At 46.2% G+C, this 23,536-nt stretch overlaps 1 protein-coding gene and 1 long non-coding RNA gene across 14 annotated transcripts in view; one reads left to right on the top strand and one right to left on the bottom strand.

Annotated features, from left to right (window-relative positions):
• The window catches only part of rbms1b (RNA binding motif, single stranded interacting protein 1b), a 30,301-nt gene extending 7,878 nt beyond the window's left edge, over positions 1 to 22,423 (bottom strand). For 2 of the 12 annotated variants that reach the window (XM_084689759.1, XM_084689762.1), the window contains exons 1-6: positions 22,159 to 22,423; positions 11,216 to 11,385; positions 10,755 to 10,927; positions 9,656 to 9,782; positions 7,048 to 7,106; positions 4,031 to 4,122 (exon numbers count right to left, since the gene is read on the bottom strand). In XM_084689759.1, the coding sequence (XP_084545885.1) occupies positions 4,031 to 4,122; positions 7,048 to 7,106; positions 9,656 to 9,782; positions 10,755 to 10,927; positions 11,216 to 11,385; positions 22,159 to 22,230 (693 nt within the window). In that variant the 5' untranslated portion in view covers positions 22,231 to 22,423. Of the gene's footprint in view, positions 1 to 4,030; positions 4,123 to 7,047; positions 7,107 to 7,209; positions 7,254 to 9,655; positions 9,783 to 10,754; positions 10,928 to 11,215; positions 11,386 to 12,893; positions 13,365 to 13,405; positions 13,732 to 15,376; positions 15,694 to 22,158 lie in introns of those variants that run through there. The other 10 variants (XM_084689768.1, XM_084689769.1, XM_084689760.1 and 7 more) reach the window with 9 other exon arrangements.
• LOC146235128 (uncharacterized) lies at positions 13,960 to 16,746 on the top strand. Of its 2 annotated transcripts, none has more exons than XR_014741774.1 (2): positions 13,960 to 14,666; positions 16,574 to 16,746. It is a non-coding gene; the product is annotated as an uncharacterized LOC146235128 (long non-coding RNA). The 2 variants fall into 2 exon arrangements; XR_014741773.1 differs by lacking the exon at positions 13,960 to 14,666 and adding an exon at positions 15,862 to 16,033.
• Positions 22,424 to 23,536: the final 1,113 nt, after the last annotated feature.

Here is a 23,536-nt window from a genome sequence, read left to right as displayed (position 1 = left end):
CCCTCCTTGAGTTTCTCCCTTTTCCTAACTTTCACTTTCTTTCTCAATCCCTCTCTCTCTCTCTCTCTCTCTCTCTCTCTCTCTCTCTCTCTCTCTATCTCTCTCTCTCTCTCTCTCTCGCTGTCTTTCTCCATCTCTCTCTTTCAATTTCTTTCTTTCTCTGTCTCAACTGTTTTCTCTGTCTCCCTCTCTCTCTGTCTCTCCCTGTGTGTGTCTCTCTCTCTGTAACTCTCTCTCTCTGTCTCTCCCTGTGTGTCTCTCTCTCCCTCTCTCCGTCTCCCTGTCTCTCTTCCTGTCATTCTCTCTTTCTCCTCCTGTCCCTGTGCGCTGGGGTTTTTATCTAAGAACAGGTCACCATGAATAGTGATGAGGAGAGATTAGCATGCAGCCCACGGCTGATCCCAGCCTGCATCAGCTGATTCCAGCCTGTATTTCAATAGCATCAGCAGAAACCCAAGACATGGCTCCGGCTCTCCAGGGAGACCACGCTCCTCATTAATATTCATCAACGTCCTGCCGCATTCAGGGCCAGCTACAGGGATGGATTAGATTACCAGAGTCATACGCTGACAGAAAAATCAACATCTTACTATTAGGGGACAAGGAGTAGACCCTCTGCATGGCACCCAGAGAAGGTGTTCAATCAGGGGGATTGGTGTGAGCAGAGAGGGGGGTGGGGTGTGGAGCCTCACTAAGGCTTTGTGTGTGCGTGTGTGTGTAGGGGTGTGTGTGTGTGTATGCTGCTCTAATAACTGTGGAGGGGAAGCCAATATGAACACTCCTCCCTGTCCCCCCCCCCCCCACACACACACACACACACACATCCATACACATGCACACAAAATCATAACACAAACATATTCTTATAAAGCACTGACACACACATTATATGCACACACACACACTAATTATACACAAGGGCAGAAAGGTTGCCTTAATGCCTTTCCCTGAAGGCTTACCTCAGAGCATGGAAATCAAATTATTCATCCTTAAATAGGCTCTAAAATATAATATAAGTCACAGATAAATTGTCAGTTTTGTTTAATAACAATCCACATACTGTATAATGATCGATACACATATTGAATATATATAGAATCAAAGGAAATCTGTGAGGGGAGAGAGAATGACCCCTACTCACTGCTGCCTGATTCTGACAGGAATTTCAGAGAAAGATATGGAAGATTAAAATAAGTTTTGAGAAAGTCATTACCACATATTTGAGCTCTGAGTCATCCAGAATATAACTTCTCTGACAACAAGACTGCCTCCATCATCATCTGGGAGAAATTAGTGAGGGAGAGAGCGAGAGGGGAGGGGGTTGGGGAGAGAGAGAGAGAGGAAGAATGAGAGCGGGAGAGCGAGTAAGCAAGAGAAAAATAGAGAGTATGAGAGTTATAGGGGCAGAGAGGGAGACAGAGACAGAGAGAGAGACAGAGAGAGAAAGAGACAGACCGAGAGAGAAAGAGAGAGAGAGACAGAGAGAGAAAGACAGAGAGGGAGAGATAGAGAGAGAGTGAGAGTGAGAGAGAGAGAGAGAGAGAGAGAGAGAGAGAGAGAGAGAGAGAGAGAGAGAGAGGGGAGAAATGAGAGCGGGAGAGCGAGTTAGCAAGAGAAAAAGAGAGAGTATGAGAGGTATAGGGCCAGAGAGGGAGACAGAGACAGAGAAAGAGACAGAGACAGAGACAGAGACAGAGAGAGAGAGAGAGAGAGAGAGAGAGAGAGAGAGAGAGAGAGAGAGAGGGAGCTGGGGAAGAAAACCCCTTCCTGTGCGTGTGGAGCAGCTCTTAAAATCGCAGGGACAGAAATTTGGCAGTGAGATAAGACATCTGTTTGTGCTGTGAATGGGGTCACCAGCCAACCAGTCAGTCATTACGCGTCATGTGACCAGGGCGTGTTTGAAGAGGGTCGGTGAGGGTGATAGAGGGGGAGGTACCGCTCGTCTGGCCCATGACAGGGGGAGGGGAAGTAAGGGGGGAGGAGAGGGGAAGAGGGCAGGCAGGCACCCCCCCACACATGAGCTGGACCCTTCAGGTAACAGAGAGGAAAGACCTCCTCAGCTAGTTGATCTGGGAATGACCTTAGTCTCCCAAATCAGACTTTATGATCAATCTAAAGTTTATATTGAGAGAAAGTAGCTTGTGGCCTTTCAGACTGCACCACACACTGGACCAGAACAAGACAAACACATGGCTTTCAGAGAAAAGCGCGACTATATTGAAATGCTTTTTCTTCAAGAGCAGTTCTATGGAATTACATATGCAGCTCCTGTGATCAGACAGGAGAGTTATAAGCACTTGTAGGACATTCATTCACTCATTCATTCATTCACTCAGTCATCCGAGCGTTCCTTCATTCACTGGAATAACATGCAGTCAACTGTTTCAACAGGAGCTGTGGCTGGCGGTCTTCCCTCCCACTTGCCTTTGAAACACTAAAGAGAGAACGGCCATTGTGCGGCTCCTGGACCGAGGAACACTCCACACTTTCAGGGGAAAAGACCCTTTGTTGGGAAGTCTATTAAAGCCAAACAAGCAGAGGTGAAGCTGAAGGGAAAGGCTCCAACTCTTTTAACGGCCGTTACCCTGAACAATGCATAGATTAAACTTAGCTATGCTCCACAAAACGGCTTTCATTTTTGTTCTTTCTTTAATAAAAAACCTTAAATGGGCGCAAGGAGGGAGATCCACAGAAAGGACACAGAGAGTGCTCGCCTCTCCTCCAGCACCGTTTGGGAACCAGGAACACCATTTCTGCCACTTGCACGGGGTCCGGTTTCCATGACAACCTCCAATTATTTCCTTCCCTTTCCTGGTTCTCCGGGGGAACCTACACCTTGAGAGAGTCGTTACAGAGCCGTCAGGCCCCTTTGAAGACCAGCAAAGTGCTGTGTCATTGTCTTCCTGCCGACAACCTTCTCTACACCAACAAACTGTTTAAGCTGAACACATAACAGTTCAGCCAGTCTTCGGGGTGCCATTCAACAGCATGAACCCGGCAAACACACCGCTAGCTGATGCAGTCCTCGCTACCTGAACCTGACTGGGACTGCTACGACCACAGACGAGTTCAGCAACAACCTGTCCACACAGACAAAGCTTTCTATAGACACTGTACTGACCCCAGACTATATATGCAGTGTGCTTGGCTGGGACATTACATTTACATTTATTCATTTAGCAGACGCTTTTATCCAAAGCGACTTCCAAGAGAGAGCTTTACAAAAGAGCAAAGCGACTTCCAAGAGAGAGACATGAGAGACATGAGCTAGTGGAGGCATTACAGTGGATTCCTGAGTGATCTTTGCTCGGGTTGAGGCCAGCCGACCTGTTTTAGGACAGTGTGAATGAGTCCTCAGACAGGCTGACTATGATGCGGAGGGGGCGTGGGCTGTGGGCGGAGCTTCGACCCCCGGGTGGATTCCTGCTCCGGCCCGTCACGCCTGTTGTCATGGCAGAGCACAAGCTCACTGTCTGTCTGTCGGCACCACTCTCTTCCAGAGTCTCTCCCAGAGTCTCTCCAGAGTCTCTCCCAGAGTCTCTCCAGAGTCTCTCCAGAGTCTCTCCAGAGTCTCTCCCAGAGTCTCTCCAAAGCCCAGAGATCTCAGCTGACAGGAGCTGTCTCACACACAGACACACACACGTGTTCATACACACACATACATGTGTTACACGGACACATTTATACACATATGTACACTCAGACATACACACGCACACTTTCAACGCACACAAGCACAAGCACACGCACACGGTCACATACACTCACACAAACTCACACACATGCCTACTAACAGTGCCTGTGTATAAACACACACATTTTTACTCACGCACGCACGGACAAACAAACACATACATACACAAATGCCATTCTGGCTGGGGGCTCCAGTTATAGCAGTGACCTCAGAGGAGCGGGGAGGGGCGGGGGGCTGCATGTCCTCCAGCAGAAGCAGGACCGTCCAGAGATAGAGCACAACACTGCCCAGTGTTTGGGTGTGATGTCAGGATTAGAGGGACCGTTTTAAACTCACCTTGGCCATCTGGGCTTGTACTCCGCTTGACTTCAGGGCTGTGACAGCTTTCTGAGCTGCAGCAGGGCTGTCAAAGTCCACAAAGCCGTAACCTGACAGGACAAAGAGACAACAGCTCAGGAAGGACCCAGCATTCAGACCAGCTGCACCTCTCCCCCAGCCGCTCAGGAGATTCACTCAAACCAGCGGGCAGAAATCACATGATCACACTGTGATCCATTTGTGTTATAGGATGCAAGAAGATACATTGAATGATCATTCAGTCAGTCAGTGTGTGTGCACGTGTATCTGTAAATGTGTACCTCTGTCTGTGTGTGAATGTGCAAGTAACTTGTGTATTTGTATACGTGTGTGTGTGTGTCTGTATGTGGGTGTGTGTGTGTGCATGTATGTGCATGTATCTGTGTGTGTGTGTGTGTTTCCATGGGATCTCATGGAGGGCAAAGTGCTGAGGTAGCAGCATTACTGGTTGTGTTCAGGCCTCAGGTCAGCGTATTGTTCTCAGGGGTAACAGGCCATCCCTGACCTCTAACAGCTAGCGTCAACACTTAAACAACCCCAGCCATGGCCCAACACACTCATCACATTAGAACACTGGGCTCCATCTGAACAGGTAACACGCTACTATTCCCAGTAGGGGTGAAACGGTACATGTATTCGTATTAAACCGAAACGGTACGGGCGTCACGGTTCGGTGCATGAAATTACTCGGAGAATACACGAAAAAAAAGAAAAAAAAACTCGCGTGCACATTAATTAATGTGATGCGGAACTACTGTTAGATACTCGTGTTCTTTAGGGACACCTAATGTATTGCCCAGCTTTAGCTCTGATTGGCGCCGCCGTGAGTAAGAGGTAGCTAGCAGCACTAAGGACGAGTATGGTGAGTGGTGGCGACACACGAGAGATAGGGGACCCGCCGGCCTCTTTAAGATCGCAAGTTTGGCAAAACTTAGGTTTCCCATTCAGTTACAGTAGTACAGGCGAGAGAGTGGTGGATAAGACAAGCACTGTGTGTCGGTGTTGTTTCAGCAGTTGTGGGGTATGTGAGAAATATCGTACATCTAAACATGCTAACGCATGTAAGATAAGAGCGTGTGCTAAATGACAAAAAATATCAGACCCATCATCCAGGTGTGCAAATCACTGGAACGAGACAAAAAAAAATTGGCCAACTTCTCCTCCCTACAGTGCTTAACCAGCCTTTAGATACACATACAAACAGAGCCAAATCACTGACGCAATTGGAATTTACATGTCATCTTCAATGCGCCCGTATTCACTCGTAGAAGAACCTGGTTTGTTTTTCTTTTCCCTCCATTGTACCGGACTCGTACTGAACCGTGATGTCTAAACCGCGGTAGCCTATGAACTGAACCGTGACTTCTGTGTATCATTCCACCCCTAATTCCCAGGAATATTCCCCGCAACAATCTGCTTTTATAGATTAGATTTTTATGATCAAATCATTTTTATCGTAACACCTTAAATCGACCAGCCATTTCAGTCCATGTCCTTCCTGCAGCCCACGTGAGGGGACACATGATGTTTGACAGCGACTGTGAAGCTGCGATTAATCAGCGTTTAAATAATCCAAGGGCCGGTGACAGAGCGCTTCCCTAACCCTGAGATCTCCCCACTGTGCTCATGTGTGTGTGTGTGGAGTGAGTGTGTGTGTGGAGTGAGTGTGTGTGTGTGTGTGTGTGGAGTGAGTGTGTGTGTGGAGTGAGTGTGTGTGTGGAGTGAGTGAGTGTGTGTGGAGTGAGTGTGTGTGTGTGTGTGTGTGTGTGTGTGGAGTGAGTGTGTGTGTGGAGTGAGTGAGTGTGTGTGGAGTGAGTGTGTGTGTGTGTGTGTGTGTGTGTGTGTGTGTGTGTGTGGAGTGAGTGAGTGTGTGTGTGTGTGTGTGTGTGGAGTGAGTGTGTGTGTGTGGAGTGAGTGAGTGTGTGGAGTGAGTGTGTGTGTGTGTGTGTGTGTGTGTGTGTGGAGTGAGTGTGTGTGTGGAGTGAGTGAGTGTGTGGAGTGAGTGTGTGTGTGGAGTGAGTGTGTGTGTGTGTGGAGTGAGTGTGTGTGTGTGGAGTGAGTGTGTGTGTGGAGTGAGTGTGTGTGTGTGGAGTGAGTGTGTGTGTATGGAGTGAGTGTGTGTGTGGAGTGAGTGTGTGTGTGGAGTGAGTGTGTGTGTGTGTGTGTGTGGAGTGAGTGTGTGTGTGTGGAGTGAGTGTGTGTGTGGAGTGAGTGTGTGTGTGTGTGTGTGGAGTGAGTGTGTGTGTGTGGAGTGAGTGTGTGTGTGGAGTGAGTGTGTGTGTGTGTGTGTGGAGTGAGTGAGTGTGTGTGTGGAGTGAGTGAGTGTGTGTGTGTGTGTGGAGTGAGTGTGTGTGTATGAGAGTGTGTGTGCTGCGAGGCGTTGCAGCCAAGTCACGCTACAAAGGGGCGGGACCGGGTTCCTCTCGGGAACCACCCCCCCCCCCCCCATCTGACGCTGACAGCCTGAGGACTAAAATAACAGGATCGAGGTGGAAGCCTGCCTGTCTAACAGCTTCCTGATCCACCTTGCCCTTCAGAGACAGACGCATAGCTACTGGATGACTTCAACAAGGCACAGCCTGTTGACTGTGTTGACTCTGCCAAACACACACAATGAGTCACGCCTGCAGGCAGATTCATCACCCAACCCTAAACATAGACCATTGTTGTCTATAGAAAGAAAATGTACACGATAGGTATAGTGTGTCCTGGTAGAGACCAGTACAGCAGAGACCTGAAGCAGTTAACAGTGATTCACTGGGATACAGGAGGGAGATTCACTGCGGCGATGCATGAGATAGGCTTACTACTGCCAAAGGCCTGCAGGTCATTCCTGAGCATGACTTGTAGCTTTGTATGGATCATTTGTGAGTAAAAGAATGGGCTTATCTGTTAGACTAGGATCTCCCTCTGTTTTCTTTTTTTTTCCTTTTTTTGTTTTTTTGTTGAGAAATGCTAATAAAAGCATGTTTCTGACAAAGGCATTGCATACACACCTTTACATTTGTTGGTTGTCTTGTCCAGAATCGCCTTTGTTGAGACAATTTTGCCATACCTGGGAGAGGAGCAGAGAGAGGGGGTTTGTGAGCTCATCATACACCACACAGGCAGCCAGTTCAACAAGACAGAGACTGAGCCACAACAGGTTATGACATCACCTCAAAAGCATGAGGAAACAGGAAGTCATTTCCATGTGGATTTGAGAATCTCGACAGTTTTAGAATACAGCTAGAACACAGTTAGAACACAGCTAGAATAAGGCTATAACACAGTTAGAACACAGCTAGAATAAGGCTAGAACACAGCTAGAACACAGCTAGAATAAGGCTAGAACACAGCTAGAACACAGTTAGAACACATCTAGAATAAGGCTAGAACACAGTTAGAACACAGCTAGAATAAGGCTAGAACACAGCTAGAACACAGCTAGAATAAGGCTAGAACACAGCTAGAACACAGTTAGAACACAGCTAGAATAAGGCTAGAACACAGCTAGAACACAGCTAGAATAAGGCTAGAACACAGTTAGAACACAGCTAGAATAAGGCTAGAACACAGCTAGAATAAGGCTAGAACACAGCTAGAACACAGTTAGAACACAGCTAGAATAAGGCTAGAACACAGCTAGAACACAGCTAGAACACAGCTAGAATAAGGCTAGAACACAGTTAGAACACAGCTAGAATAAGGCTAGAACACAGCTAGAATAAGGCTAGAACACAGCTAGAACACAGCTAGAATAAGGCTAGAACACAGCTAGAACACAGCTAGAATAAGGCTAGAACACAGCTAGAATAAGGCTAGAATAAGGCTAGAACACAGCTAGAATAAGGCTAGAACACAGCTAGAACACAGCTAGAACACAACTAGAACATCGCTGCACCAGAGCTAGAACTTGGTTAGAACAGGAATAGAACACAGCTAGGACATAGCTAGAACAAGGCTAGTACATAGGTATAACATAGATAGAACTGAGCTGGAAGTGGGTTATAGAACCAAGGGATTGAACACTGGAGCACCATTATTAGGGAGAACTGGTGATGGCGACTGAAAACACTCATTGAAATGAGTCGCACCACCTGAGATGTCTTGAGTAATAAACCTGATGAAACACTGAGGAGCGCTCTGCAGTTCCACGACCTGACAGGCCTGCTTAAGGAGGACTGGGCGACATGCCACAGTTACGTGGTGATCTTCAGCCGTACCTCGGTGTACAGTTGCTGCCAGCTCTGACAAACGAACTCAGCGCTGACCTCTGAAGACAGACAGCGGAGTGTTCCTCCAGCGCTAAGCTACCCCAGCAGGAGGAACACAAAATGTCGGCGAGAGTGCCGCGCTCAAACACAAACACGACCCGTGTCTCTCTGCTGCGGCCAAAACACACCCAGTATAAACACTCAGGGCTGGAGAGCTCCACAGTGAACCAGAGCGGCCGGGTGGACGGATGATTAATGAGGTTGACTGGCTGGCTCCCTGAGCACGGACGAAGAGGGATGAGCTTTGACCTCAGCTGAGAGATGGGCAGGTGGAGTCTGTGTGAGGACGAGGTCTTCATTTCGACCCCTGCTCGTAGATATAACACACTCTGACACATCTGGAATGTGGCGTGTTCTTACACCCACTGTCACTGGAGGAAAGGTCAGGCAGAGCTCTCCCAGCTAATGACAGGTAGCAGCTTAATAAAAACCCAAGAAGTCTCCACCATCCATTGTAATTAGAAAGAAGGACTTCCGAGTGTGTGTGGGTGTTTTTGTGAGAGGACTGGTGGGAATGTGCGTACACTTGTGTGTGTGAATCTACGTGGGCGTGTGTGTGTGCGTATACGTAAGTGTGTGGGATCCCACGTGTGTCCGCCTCGCTGCTTCGTGTCTCCGTGACCTTGCCCGGCGCTCCGCTGGCTAAAGAACCACGGGGATGAAGGGTTCCCACTAATTGACTCAAAAATTAATCAATTACAGGAATCACCACATCGGCCGCGTCAGCCAAACAGGCAAACGCCCTGGGCGGGGTCTCATGAGAGCAGGGATGCAAAATCGAAGGCTTGAAGGCAGAGGTTAAGGAAGGTGCAGGATTACCACGCCCTGCCATAATCTGGGCCACAGTGAGGGGAGAAAGAGGACACAGCAGGCTCACTGCTCCAGCACTCTACTGACATGGTCATGGAGGCTAAACAAACCCCCAGAAAGGTTTCCTGACCAGGGTTTTCCACCACCAGGGAAGGTGGGGCCAATATAAGAAGAAAGTGCTCAGTTTACGCTTCGTTGACAGGAATCAGGAGCACTTCAAATGGGACAATCTGTCTAACACTCTAAACTAACTCTGTAAATGTGCACCTTCTGTTTAGGCTTATAAAAGTGTCTTGTAATACTAATGAGGTGTTACTCGTCAAAAGGGTTAGACACTTTGAATCCAATGCAATGTACAGGACTGGGGGCATTTGAACCTGCAAACCCTTGATCTGCAGTTAAGCACGCCAACCCAAAGTTTGGGCCACACGACCCTCCTCCACTATTGTCTGACTGGAACTTTCTCTCCCAGCAGTGTGGGGTGGAGGTACACAATACTCCCTGACACAAGACAAGCTTGACTTAAACCCTAACCTGCCTGTTCCTCTCCACCTTCATGCCTTTCCTCAGTCTGACGGGGCTGGGGCCCCTGGCACTCCTGGACAGCAAGGAGAGACTCTGTTCTCTGGTCGGTTTCAGCCTGCAAGCTTGCCTGTCCGGCCGACCTGCATCATAGTAGGCATATGATCAGACTTTAATACAATGCTACAGAACCCTGAACTATGAGTAGCGCTATTCCATTATGAAGGAAGGTCATTTTGAAAAGGATTAAGCTAAAAACAACACCGGATAAAAGAGCAGGAACCCTTGACCTGAATCTGGACTGTAAGCGCTAATCCCAAACCTTAAATGACAACAATGGCTGTCCTCAGACAAACCAGGATCATCTAGGAGGAGTTCACCTTACATAAGGAACAGCACATGCTTGATGTCTTTAATTTGTTCATTTCACTTAACCCTCATCTGGTGTATTAAAAAGAAGAAGGTATAAGCTTTAGAAGGAAGGAATCTCCAACAGTAGGTCATTTAAATTATATCAGATCAAACACAGATTAAAAAAAACATCTTATTTCTGGAAATGTATTATTTGGGGATATTTGTAAGGTTGATTGCTGATGGTGTTAGGTTTTTATGGCCAGGGTCTCAGTGTAGAAACTGGGGTCCATGGCCCTGACCTGCACAGTGTAGAAACTGGGGTCCATGGACCTGACCTGCACAGTGTAGAAACTGGGGTCCATGGACCTGACCTGCACAGTGTAGAAACTGGGGTCCATGGACCTGACCTGCACAGTGGGACTCGGCCAAGCAGAGCATCTCTAAACACTGAGAGGATGTGCTGGTGGATTTGGAGAGGGCTCGACTGTGCCGCAATGTCAACATCACATTGAGGAAGGAGTGGTGGGGGGAGGTGAGGGGAGGTGGGGGGAGCTTGGAATGAGAGGGGGGATGTTGGCGGGGGGTCTGGGAAAGGAAAATGAGATGTCAAAGTCACCCTGGTGGTCTTTCTGGTCGGCAGACGTAAAGGTATTCAATAAGACAATAGAGTTTTATGAGAACGCCTGGAGATTTCCCCGGTCTTTCTAGAGCTTTAGCTTTAAGTAGACGCTGTCTGAACTCTGTACATGGCTGTAGCTCACCTGTACTGCCAGCTGCTACAGGATCTTTGCAGGCTGCTCTGGGTTCCTCAAGGTTGTATTTCATTTTAGATTCAGATGTGATGGCCCTGTCACCCCCCCCCCCCCTCTCTGGCTGTCCTCCTTGTCCCCTCCTGCTTGCATGGTACCTTGTCACCTCCCATGATTGAATGCAGCTAGTTTCAATTGTGATTCGGAGGAAAAACATTATTCTTATAGTTTGTACAACCATTTACAATTGCCATTAACAGTTAATGAAAACCAAACTGAATCCCACTTGGGAATGCCAACAAAGCTAACATTTTGCCAGGGTTTTCGAAAGTGACATGAATTGTTTATCACCATGGGACCTCAAACTACTAATTGGTGTGCTGATTCTCCGCCCTCTTTCAATTTTCTGAGCCACAAGATCAATAGAGCAATCAATACCGGTTAACGATATGAGGAAGTGCTGAAGTACTCACGGTTGGCAGAGCTTGACCAGGTCATGGTCTGTGGTTGGTGGAGGCAGGCCGCGGATGTACAGGTTAGTTTTGCTAAGCTGCTCCCAGCCAGCCGTGCTGCTACTGCTGCTGCTGTTGTTGGGGCTGGGGCTGGGCGGAGCCATGGGGTGTGAGGAGGGGCCCACAGCTGGCTGGAACAGAAACAAAATGGCGTCAGTCGGAGACAAAACCTCGGCTTGGTGTGAAATGTAAACACTGTTCGCTGACGCAAGACAGAGAGAGAACCACACTCTGGCCTACATAGAAACAGGAATATGTTGAGACATCTGGATGATGAAAGTGGTTTGTGTTCTGTTTAAGACAAGAACAGAACGATTTTTTGTTTGTGCTAAACATGTGTTTAGTGAACTGTGATTCTGTCCTAGAATGTTCTCAAAGAAGGCTTTTTTAGTGTGGCCCAAAACCATCTGTGCTCACCACAAGCACTATGCTGTGTGGCCGAGCTAAATCTCAAACAGCCATGAATGCAAAGATTGAACTGTTCAGATCCTCCATCATGTGTCTGTGTCAAGGGCTGTGTCTGCCCAGTCTCAGGATTAATGTCTCACAGCACAGTGATACATGTCTGTAGCCTAATCTAGTCCAGAGGTCGGCAGTCAGCACAATCTGGACCCCTGGGACAGCCTGAAGCTGTGACACCAGTGTGACACTGAGCCCGTGAAACCTTCCCAGCAGCCCCTGGGTAAGTGACTCCCTGACGTACATGTCAACATCAACAACCAGATCTGCTGGTCTGGTCAGGCTCACTGTGACGCGCTCCACAGCGACCCCCTCCTTCACCCCCCAACCCAGGCCCATCCCTCCGGTTACAGGGCTGGTCAGGCTCACAGTAACCCAGGCCCATCCCTCCGGTTACAGGGCTGGTCAGGCTCACAGTAACCCAGGCCCATCCCTCCGGTTACAGGGCTGGTCAGGCTCACAGTAACCCAGGCCCATCCCTCCGGTTACAGGGCTGGTCAGGCTCACAGTAACCCAGGCCCATCCCTCCGGTTACAGGGCTGGTCAGGCTCACAGTAACCCAGGCCCATCCCTCCGGTTAAAGGGCTGGTCAGGCTCACAGTAACCCAGGCCCATCCCTCCGGTTTCAGGGCTGGACAGGCGACAAACACAATCTTCCCAAGATGACACAAGAGGGTATTGTGGTGGTCATTCAAAATGTATGTTTCTTTGGAGGCAGCTTCTCACAATTTAGAGGCTTCCCACAAACCCTAGCTTGACATGAAGAATTTGTGGTTTGTTGTTTTAAGATTGAGAGGTGGTCAGGACAAAGACATTCCATTGGTGCGACTGTAGCTGAACGATTGCTCAATGGGTATTCACTGAGGACCATACATCGCCCCCCCCCCTCCCCCCTGTCCACAAAACGTGAGTCACGGTTCATCAATTTCTAAGTATATCCAGATCACATGGGCACTGCCGGGAATAGCTTGTCCCAAACATCTCCAAAAAGACGGCCTGTGCGGTGTTTGAGAGGCAGCAGGCTTCCTGTTTGTATGGGCCCAGATGTTCTCATCAAGGGAGTCTTCCCTGTTCTCAACAACAGCTCTGCAAATCTGAGTCTGATTATCCCCCCCCTCCCTCTCCCCCTACCTCCCTCACTCCCCAACCCCCCCCCCCCCCCCCCCGCCATGGAACCCACAAGAGAGGAGGAAGCTGATGGAATCTCAGGCATGGGCTGGTGACTGAAGCGACCTGGACTGGGGCCCAAGACAGGAGGTCGTCTACGTCGCTTCGCATGCCTTCACCACGGAAACCAACTTGATCCGCTGCTTTGCTTCAGCCGGCAGCGTTGAAGCCGCTCTCTCTCTGGAAAGGATATTCTGTGTGATATGAATTACCCTCTCCTTCCCTCCTTCGGATCAAAAATCGAATTGGCAGCTTTTTGCACAGGGTGCTGCAGCTGTTCAGTATTTGTCCTCATATCCTTCTAGAGGAACAGGAGCCCCCAACAAAAGGAAAGTCGAGCATTTCATCGAAGAGGATTATCCATCGCTACACCACATAGAGATTTCTGACGATGTAAAATAAATCTTAAACATTGTAGGTGAATACATAATCGTGGCGGCAACATTGGGGTGCTGGAGACCTTGTCAAGATGCAAAGGCAGCTCTGTCAGGATGGAAACTCAACACGCCAGTATTTCATGTTTACCCTGAGCTCTCTGGGGGTTTTGGTCCAAGGGCATACATCTCTAGGAGGAATCTGTAAGGGCCAGGAATTTCCGTTTCACACGAAAGTCTTCTTTTCACTGCCTTTTAATGCACATAAGGAGATTCCAGTCTGGAGGTCTGTTGCATTTAAACACATCAAACACACATAGACTGCTTACAAGTGAATGATGGACACACTATCAAGAATTGTGTATCACAATGTCATTGTGGCATCACAATTGACAAGCTTTACGAAAGGTCTGAACGCAAAGGTCAAGTCTTCATTGGGAAAGTGTCACATCAACACACCAACCATCTAGTGCCAGAAAAAGCTAAAAAAAAAAAAAAAGGATCCGAAAGGTCATAGCTGGCATGTGGCCACACCAACAGTGTAACCTGTATGAGAAAATCATACCAACAGTCCACAAACACAGACTCTTGAGGTGGCAGGGAGTGGGAGGCAATAGAGATACTGAAAGGCCACTTGACAATGGTAATATACATTGCTGTGTAAAGGTTATTCCAGTTATTATTTAAGAGGCCATCCCATTGAACCTGACAGCTTGTGGGAGTTTTGCTTACCGGAAACAGTCGACTCACCAGTCGACTCACCAGTCGACTCACCAGTCGACTCACCAGTCGACTCACCAGTCGACTCACCAGTCGACTCACCAGTCGACTCACCAGTCGACTCACCAGTCGACTCACCAGTCGACTCCACAGTCGACTCACCAGTCAACCCCCTTGTTTACAGTAAACTGTGAAACTCCTTGAAAGATGTTTCCATTTTTAGATTAGACCACACAGACAGTTGGTAGAGAATGCTTACCTGTGAAGCAGAAAAGCTTAAGATGCACGTGCACACACTCTCAAAGGAACAAACCATCCGATTGAAGAGTGCAACACAGACGTGACTGTAATGCCACAGACAACACATGGACTAAGACCTTTATTGAGGAGAAAGCTAACGGAACCCTCTGTCAAGGCTAAAAACCTGACTTCAACTTCCTTTCTGAGAGACTGAAGTCTTCATGTATAGGCCTGCCTGCTCTACCCTAGCAGAGAGGGAGTCCCGTATCTTATCAGTCGACTCCAGACCAGCACAGCCTGTCATATCCGCGCTTGAAATACACCGGGGCTTCCAGCACGAGACCTCGCCCTCGGACCTCTGTTCTGGCCTGCCAGCTCAAACCGGCCTGCGACGGTGACAGCACAGCGTGAACGTGTTGCGATGTTCCTTGCGTCCTCAACACATTCATCTGGTAAAAATGAAAATCCATATCTAACTGGGGCAGAGTGTATGCATGAATGAATTACATTTCGTTATGCACATTGCACATATATTTCACACTATAAGAACCAGCCGAGAGCACACGAGAAAACATGATTTTGCCTACATTGCCTCAATACAACACAGTAGGCTACAAATGTCAGTACATTTTAGGAAGCCTTTACATTTAGGCTATCGTCTCTTTTTAAATTATGGATCCACTACAGTGGTTTACACGCACACCGCAGAAATATCAGTGTTCAGTTCTACTAATTCTACACTATCAAGTGTTCAATCTACAAAATATTTTAAACCATAACATTCGTTAGAACATTTATTTAAAGGCGTTTCTAAAGCATTAAGCCACCGACAAAAGTTCATAACAAACCCTTATTACCGTGACAACAACTACAGGAAGCGTCAACGACCACTGTGATGTAGGCTACTGTACAAAACCTAGAGCAAGTTGACCTAGCCTACACCACTGACATGAAGGGGTTTCATCGCAGAATAGTAGGCTTCGCAATATTTGGCAAATTAAATTATTGGTTTAAAGCTGAATTTCTGTTCAACCAGGGTTAAGGTTACCATGGCAGATAGCTGCCTATCTCAAACCGATCTTTTTTGCGACTTGCTAAAGGCCAGGTACATCATGACTACTCCATTAAGCTACAAATGGACTGTAAAAAATGTATCGTTTACCTGCTTACGATAAGGAGTCCTCAATGGGTTGCCAGAATTAGCAAAAATCATTCTCGGTTTTCAAAGACCCAAATGTAAAAAATTATAATTATATGGTAATTCTAAATAAATAGCCTGTCCAATGGCTGTTTGAGTAAAGTTGTTGATTTCACCATATAAGTCTAATTTATATAATCAACCACACAATATTATCGGCAAATAAATAATGTATCATACATAACCCATGCCACACACACAAATCGTAGTGTATGAATTAGTCCCAACTTCGATTGCCCAACCCCGTTTGTTTGACTAGATTCATTGATTTGGATCCCGTCCTCCGCAGAACAGATCTGGATCCGACCCTGCTACGATGGAAGATACCATTCTGAGATCCGGTCGAGGGACAATTGGGTCTCAATTTGGCATATATTATAACATGCTTCAGTATTTATCCAAATACCAACGTTACAACAATTGCTAATACATTTAAAAGGTAACATCTGAAATAATGTCTCATAATAGTCTGATCAAGTAGATCATTAACCGTAAATTGTCACAATGTTTCCCCTTTTGCTGCCCTTCGACTATTCTGGAGTGCATACCAAAGATTCCACAGTGCGGGCGCCCATTAAAGGACCAGTACGCAATTTTTTACTGGTTTGGTTTTCAGCTATGGTAATTCGTCTTTTACTAAATTGTAATTGTCATAGTTTCAAGTAATACCACATTATACAAAGTAATAAAAAATAAGTAATAATCACAATAAGAACCAGTAATTTGTGTATGTTTCTAGCACACAAAAATACTTCATGTGTAACGATCATTGTGGAACACTTGACACATTTAACACATAACGACATTGTTCAAACATTTATAGTTGAAATTGTATTCATTTAACAGACGCCGTTTATCGAAATACATTATTGTGCAATTAGTAAATACATCACTTAATCAGGAGCCAGAAGCGTTTTGTTCTGGAATCATACAATACCTTAAATTGCTCTTGAGATATCAAAACACAAACAAAATACAGCTTTAAGTACCTCCAGTTTAATAAGCCAGACATCTCATTATGGGATGAGAAGACACAGTCTTCATCATACACACCTTCAATGTCCCTCAATGTTCTTCAATGTTTGGCCACACAACCTATAGTTTGAATGTGTTACAGCAGCTATGTGACATATGATTGATATGAGAGGTGTCTTTAAACAGGACAGGAGGCCACGGAGGAGGTGGAAGTCCACACAGCCCGTGTGAAAAGGATCCAGCACAGAACGCTGTTGAAGCCAGCCAGCACCCACTGTCAGATACTGGCCTTATCAGGCCAATTGTGGTGAAAATACTAATGAAGGAATTAAATTGATACCCATGTGAGTTTAGAAAAACCCTTTGTCTTGCAGTGATTATATGCATGAATTAATGAATGGAGTGTTACAATGAGGAGCCACTACCAGGCAGTAACGGGTGTGATGGGAGCTGGAGAGGGGGGGGGGGGGCTGGAGAGGGGGGGGGGGTTGGAGAGGGGGGGGGGCTGGAGAGGGGGGGGGGGGCTGGAGGGGAGGGGGTGCTGGAGGGGGGGGGGGGGGGGCTGGAGAGGGGGGGGGGCTGGAGAGGACAAGCTCTTTATTAAAGCAGAAAGTACCAGCGAAGCGGGGACCATTTCTAGGCCAAGCTATAAATCAAAACCAATTCAGCCGCCAGTGTCAAGTCTGTGATTGGAAAACCTAACAGTGTCGCTGCAGAGATGTGAATTAATGCTGACCTTCAACAGCTCACCTCCCCTGACCTCTCTCTTAGTCCTGCCTGGTTATCCTATCTCACCTGGCATGCTGCCTACCTCCACACAACATCCTCTCTGCTCGTGACTTAAGCCAGAGGCAGTTGCTTTCCTCCTGCATGGGATAACCGCCTTCATGACTCTATCACTTACAGCCAGGACAAGCAGCTGTAGCAACCAGCCTGGTCCCAGATCTGCTCGGGCCTTTGTGGCTTAGCCTCAGCCCCTATCCCTGTCACTCCATACATGGAGTTAGATAAAGCCCTGTCTGCCACAGTCCTGGGACTGGTCCACTCTGCCTGGGCAGCAGGGGGGGGGAGGTCACAGGAACCCATGTGTACCTACTCACCAGGCCCTCAGCTCCCCTGCTCTCCCTCTGCATGCTCTTTGTTTGCCCTTTTGTGTTCGGGGCTTTGAACCAGCTGCTAATAAGATTATGCAACATCTGTTCTTTTGACCACTGCAAACAGGGCAAAGTCAACATTGGTGTAACCCCCAGATCAGCCTCAAAAACAAAGCAAGGCCAATCAGAGAAGAATTCTTTCATTTTGTCCTTGAAATGGCGCAGGAGGATTGAAATGTTTTAACCTGGATTTCTGTTTGTAAGCTCCAGCCTGCTCAGGACTATGTAACAATGGGAGGAAAACAGGTACACTGATTCTCAATGGACAGGTTTTAATTCAATATAGTGTTCCTGAAAGGCACCAAATGTCATCGGTGGGGAGTGTAATGATGTCCTTTAGGCCAACGTGTCGATAGGTCAGAGTCAGAACATGGAAGACACTGATCTCATTCAGCACTCTACAGAGGTCACCAAGGCAACCAGAGCAGGGAGAGGCTGGTGACAGTGGTCACCTCCCTGGCACCCAAGTGGTATCTATACTATCTCCATTTATATGGTCACCTACAAGTTATACATTATTGCTTGGAGTTTACATCCCCTGAATGTTATGCATTGTATCACATTTCTGACATGATCTATCACATTATCTATCACAGAACTACCACATTTTGTATTCATTTTTTGACTAGTTTGGTATGAGCGTTTGTGTCAATTGCGCAATCATTACAAACGACGTGTTCTTCTCTATGAAGGTGAAATATAAATGTTGGCATATTTTTTGCAATGATTTGACTTCCCAGGAAGGCCTTGCATGACAAGTCCTAAATCTGCTGGTGCAGCCACAAATCAGGTCCCAAGCAGGCCGAACTGACGTGATCCACGTGTCTGTGCTGAATCATCAACACAGACACACAACCAGGAAGCCCTCCCCTGCAGTGGATCCCTTTCAATCTTAATATGGCCTCAGGACCAACAGGAACACACACACACACACATACAGACACATACACAGACAGACAGACACACACATACACACGCACACACATGCACACACACACACACACATACAGACACTCAAGTCACTGAATATATAGTATCTACAGTTTGTGCAGCCTGGTATTACATTCACAGTATTAAACCAGTTTGTGCAGCCTGGTATTACATTCACAGTATTAAACAGTGGCCACAGCTGCAGCTGTGGTTTAACAACACTTCCTATGAGGCAAACACTTTTTCTCCATCAACTTCCTGTCTCGCTAGCTCACACAGGGACACATCCAGCAGCCCTGCAGTCCTTCCTTAGCCTCAACAGCAACAGGAAGCTCCAGTAACAGCTCTTTATTTATCTTCCTGCCTGGGAGGGAGGTTTTCAGGTCAGGGGTCGAGGCCACATTGAACCAGAGATTGACTCATTTATCCACGGCTATACAGAGCGGCTCTACAAAACGCTTTTAGGTGGTGGAAGCAAGCGTACCACAACTGAGATGTGTGTCTGTCTGTATTGATGTGTTTCATACAGGAAGACAGGCCACAAATCCGCAACCCCACCTCGAAAAACCAGAGGGGGCGGGGGCAGGGGTGGGGGCAGGGGTGGGGGCAGGGGCGGGGGCAGGGGTGGGGGCAGGGGTTGAAAAGCTGAGCTCACTGCTTTTCAGGAATGATTTTTGTTGTTCTCTATTTGCCTTAAATTGTATTTTCTATGTTTTCATGGGACTTGTAAAGAAATAACACAATAGGCCATTTTGGAGAATCTCACTACACAAATCCAATAACCAGCCGTCTCAAAGGGAACAGCTTTGCAAGACATGTGGGTGTATTGAATGACGAGATATAATTCAATAAGGTATCGAGCCTTTGTCATCCAGTATCATAGAGGACGCTACCACCATTAAAGGGTTTTTCTAGTCTGACCCAAACCATTTCTCATTTCATGAAATCCCCTTTGAAGGTCACCTCTATCGAAATGAGTTTCAGATAGAAAACTGTATCGACCTAGCCTCTCCAGTTTCATCAAGCTACATACTACTGTGAAGACGTGTTTTTGACAATACCTGTCGATCACATCTCCTCCATTTATCTGAAGTGTGAGCTGAACTTTGCTGAGAATATTGTATTTCCCACAGAGGCAGAAAGAGGCTGTGATAGGGTGATACTGCAGCAGGCGTCCACATGACAGACAGCACTCTGTCCATCTGTCCAGAGCACTCACAGATCATGTGACTCCCGCTGGTGGAGATCTCATCATGTGACAGGATCTATGTTTGACTTTGACAGTGCGTGGGGCGAGGATATCACACACTGCAGTTTGGCTGTCAGCAGTCCGTTGGTCAGAGAAAAGGTTCTGCCTTCAGTTAATGTCCGTAAAGACAGAGTCTGCATGTTTAGTTGCATGTAGACTTTTCCTGGTTCCATATTGAATAATGCACTGTACTAGGTTTGAGTCAGTGTTTAGTATTAAGCAATGATTAAAACAAAGGCACATAATTGTTTTCATGGAGGAAAAGATAATAATACTTTTCATTTTTGTAGGGAAATTGTGAACATTTAATATCCCGCATAGCTTCGCTGATATTAATTTTGATTACAAACAAATATAGCCATATTCATTCAGCAGGAGACAATTTTTTGATAGAAACGTTTTTTCCCAACCTCCTCTCATATTCTCATATCCAGTGAGGTGTTTCATAAATAATTCAAGAAAAAGGAAATTGATCATCATTTCAATATTCTGATGTGAGATGGTAATCTGTGTTTCTCATAAATAAAATATGTGTTCATGACAAAATAGTGAGTCTTGATGAGAAATGAAAATTCAATTTCATTCAACCCTGACAACATTCACATTACATTTACAACAACTCTCTTCCTGATAATTGACTTTGCAAAATTATAGAAAAGGAATGTTAGACTGTAGTGTTGCAGTCTCACTGTGATTGATCTGATGTTCGCTATCGCTGCTTGATTTCACCGTGGCTTCATCTAAATTGTTTACACGAGCATCAGACATGATTACATTACGCCCACATGAGGCCGGGCACACCTTTTCACTCGTGAAGGGCGCTTTGACGTTTTCTCTCTCTCTTTTTTTTCTGAAAGAGCCACTTGGCAGAGCCCGTCAACAGAGCTGAGGGTGTTTTTGTGGCGCTAGGACCTTGTTTTACTCGCGTCAAAAGTCCCAAGAATGAGAATCATACGAGCATAATAGGAGGCCTTTCAGGTCGGTGGGGACAGAAAGAGCAGCGCCACAGAGCTGTTCCATTGTGTACATTCCGCTGCCAAGCAACTCTCCAAACTTTATTGTAAACATTGTGTAGGGCTTTTCAGCCTCTGCATAATGTCATTGTCCGCAGTCTCTGCATGGAACACCCAATGGCAGTTAATACACTCACTGTGCCATTGATTAAAAGCTTATGTTGACAAGGAAAGCCCACCAACAAAATGTGACTAAAGTCTAGAGGTTTAATTGGTTGAGGGGTATGCTTTCTAAACTTGGGGTCTGTGAGGATTTGAACTGTGGTAGATGATGTAGCTTTGAGATGCGACAGGAAACATACATTAGACCAAGAAGGACTTCTACATCTCTGCAAGTCACTGCCATAGTTGTTGCTGTGAGATAGTACTAAGAAGACATAGCTGCAAGTCTCTCACAGCAAGAACCCCCAAAAATCTATGAAATGGCCTATAAGAGTTAAAAATAACTTTAAATACATGTCGGAAATAAAGGAATATTTATAGCCAAGAGGAAAATCTGATGCCAAGGCCCCCTCATAGGATAATAATAGGGTCAATTCATAGTGGTCCCAGAAGGGGGCCTTCAGGACACAGCAGGACAAAGATAATGCACACCACTATGACAGTTATCCACAAGGCTATGAGCAGAGCTCTGTTCAAGGCTTACAAACCACCCTGTATCAAGGCCACCCAACATATCTTTAGTGCGCCATAAAACATAATGAACCTTTTTGGTGAATAGCTCTATTCTCGAATCAGATTTCAAGAGGATGTACACAATTATTCACAACACATCCATCCTTACAGCGCTGAAAGCGTATTATGAGGAATTTGTTGTATTTTTCCCGTTTGAAATACTGGGCGGACACTAGCACATACAGCTGCATTGTAGAACATAAGAAACACGGCTGTCCCCGGAGACCTTGCCATTTAATAGGCAGCCAAACTGATTAAACATTCATGAGCTTAAGTGAGGCACAGCAGTAGAAGCTTCTTGATGATTGTCAGTTGAGAGGTTTGTAGTTCAACTCAGGACTGTCCTCTAACCATCTTCTCTCCCATCACGAGACTTTGCAGACTTAATAATTTAATATGGTATATCCTTACAATTAGAAACAAGATGAGGCTTATTTTGATACAGTAGACAAAAAGTACAGTATCTGATCTAATCCTTATTTTATGCAATGCACTCTTATCCGTTAAGGACCTTAACTTAAAATAGCCTATTCCTAAAGATAAAAATCTCAGACTAAACGTCCACAGATCGAGGCTAAACACCAGTTCGGACAGGTGCTAAAGAACCGTATGAAACCACAGCAGGACATTTTCTCCATTTGCGCTTTTCGTGCTTCAATTATGTTATAGCATAAACAGTGATGAAAAAGCGAAAATAAATGTGACACTGTTGATTAACCCAGCGCAGAAAACAATTATTATTTACTCTACCTTTGTTTGCAGGTATTGGGGATAGTGATAGGAGTAGTGGGGATACATCTGTTGTTCCCACACTTTTCCCATGTAGATGTAAATGTTACGTTGTTGGCCAGAAACTGAAGGATGCTTCAGTATTTCCGTCAATTCCGTTTTGTTTCCCACGATGTTCGTATTCTGTCGGTAGGAACCTCACCCTGCTATCCAACTGCGAAGCACTGCTGAAATCAGCGAGCCTCTGTGCAAATGAACTATGGGTTTCTGCGTGGGCGTACAGGACCTGCTTCGAATAATCCAGCTCTATATGATTTGTATGAATTTCTCTAGGACAGAGCCATAGTGATCAGATCCAGACCGCTGTTGGTTGTGAGATACTGGCAAAAAATGCGTCACATGTTATCCATTCAGAGAAATGTTTCACAATGAAATTGTATATTTTTTAATTCTCTACAATTCTATACCCATGACAAGGCCGACACTGCATTCAACATGTCATATTTCGAGTCAGTTGAACGCATTAAATACCACAAGGCATTTAAGCCTACGTGAATCGTATTTCTGACCATTGGAAAACGAATATAGTGTACACGTTTTCTATTGGAATATAGAAATGAGGCTCCAGAACTAAAAATTTTATGGACTATATCTGGGAGACTAAGTTCTAAAACGTGGTTCTTGATTGAGTACGACTGTTTAAAGTCCAGTTTAGAATGATCGGAGTACTGGGAGACAACTTCCTGCTCTCGGAAACAGAAAACTCCCAGTAAGGAAGGGAAGGCTAAGCAGGGTGTCTGGCAAGAACATGGTGGACTTTTCACATTTCAACAGCAAAAACGTCTTTCACGCACAACCAATTGCAGGTTTCTAATGTAGGCTATACGTTGATGAACTGACTATTGAGTACACATTCTTCACAAAATCTCATAAAATAATGAAGGACTCATTGTTTGCTGTCAAACTGTAAGCAATGTACTTCAAACTAATTCAGGGCTGAAGTGTTGTGCTGGTGGAAATGGTTACATTCACATAATTATCCATGTTCACTTGATCCAGAGAAGTCTGGAAGCCATGGCCCTGACCGTGGGCCCTGATTCCCCCATCCAGGTTTGAAAGCTCAGGAGAGTCTTCACGGGTCGCTGGTGGTGCCAGGCCTATCCCGTCCGGTCATTACTTGCAGCCTATCTTCCCTGCTACTCACTTCCAGATGTGCTGAGGGGACACACTCATTTATCAAGCTGAATCATCGAAATACTAAATCCACACAGGTGAAAAAGCATCTCTCCCTCTGTGGTTGGAGAATGCTGTGAATTTTCATGAAATCATTGTGCAACTGCAAACAATTTAACTGGATCATTTGTAAATGATGATAAATGTGTGAATTTTGGCTGTTATT

This window comes from Hypomesus nipponensis, chromosome 23 (genome assembly GCF_054491055.1).
Source record: "Hypomesus nipponensis isolate SF chromosome 23, ASM5449105v1, whole genome shotgun sequence".
In the NCBI taxonomy this organism is placed as follows: Eukaryota; Metazoa; Chordata; class Actinopteri; order Osmeriformes; family Osmeridae; genus Hypomesus; species Hypomesus nipponensis.
This window is presented reverse-complemented; position numbering and strand designations above follow the sequence as displayed.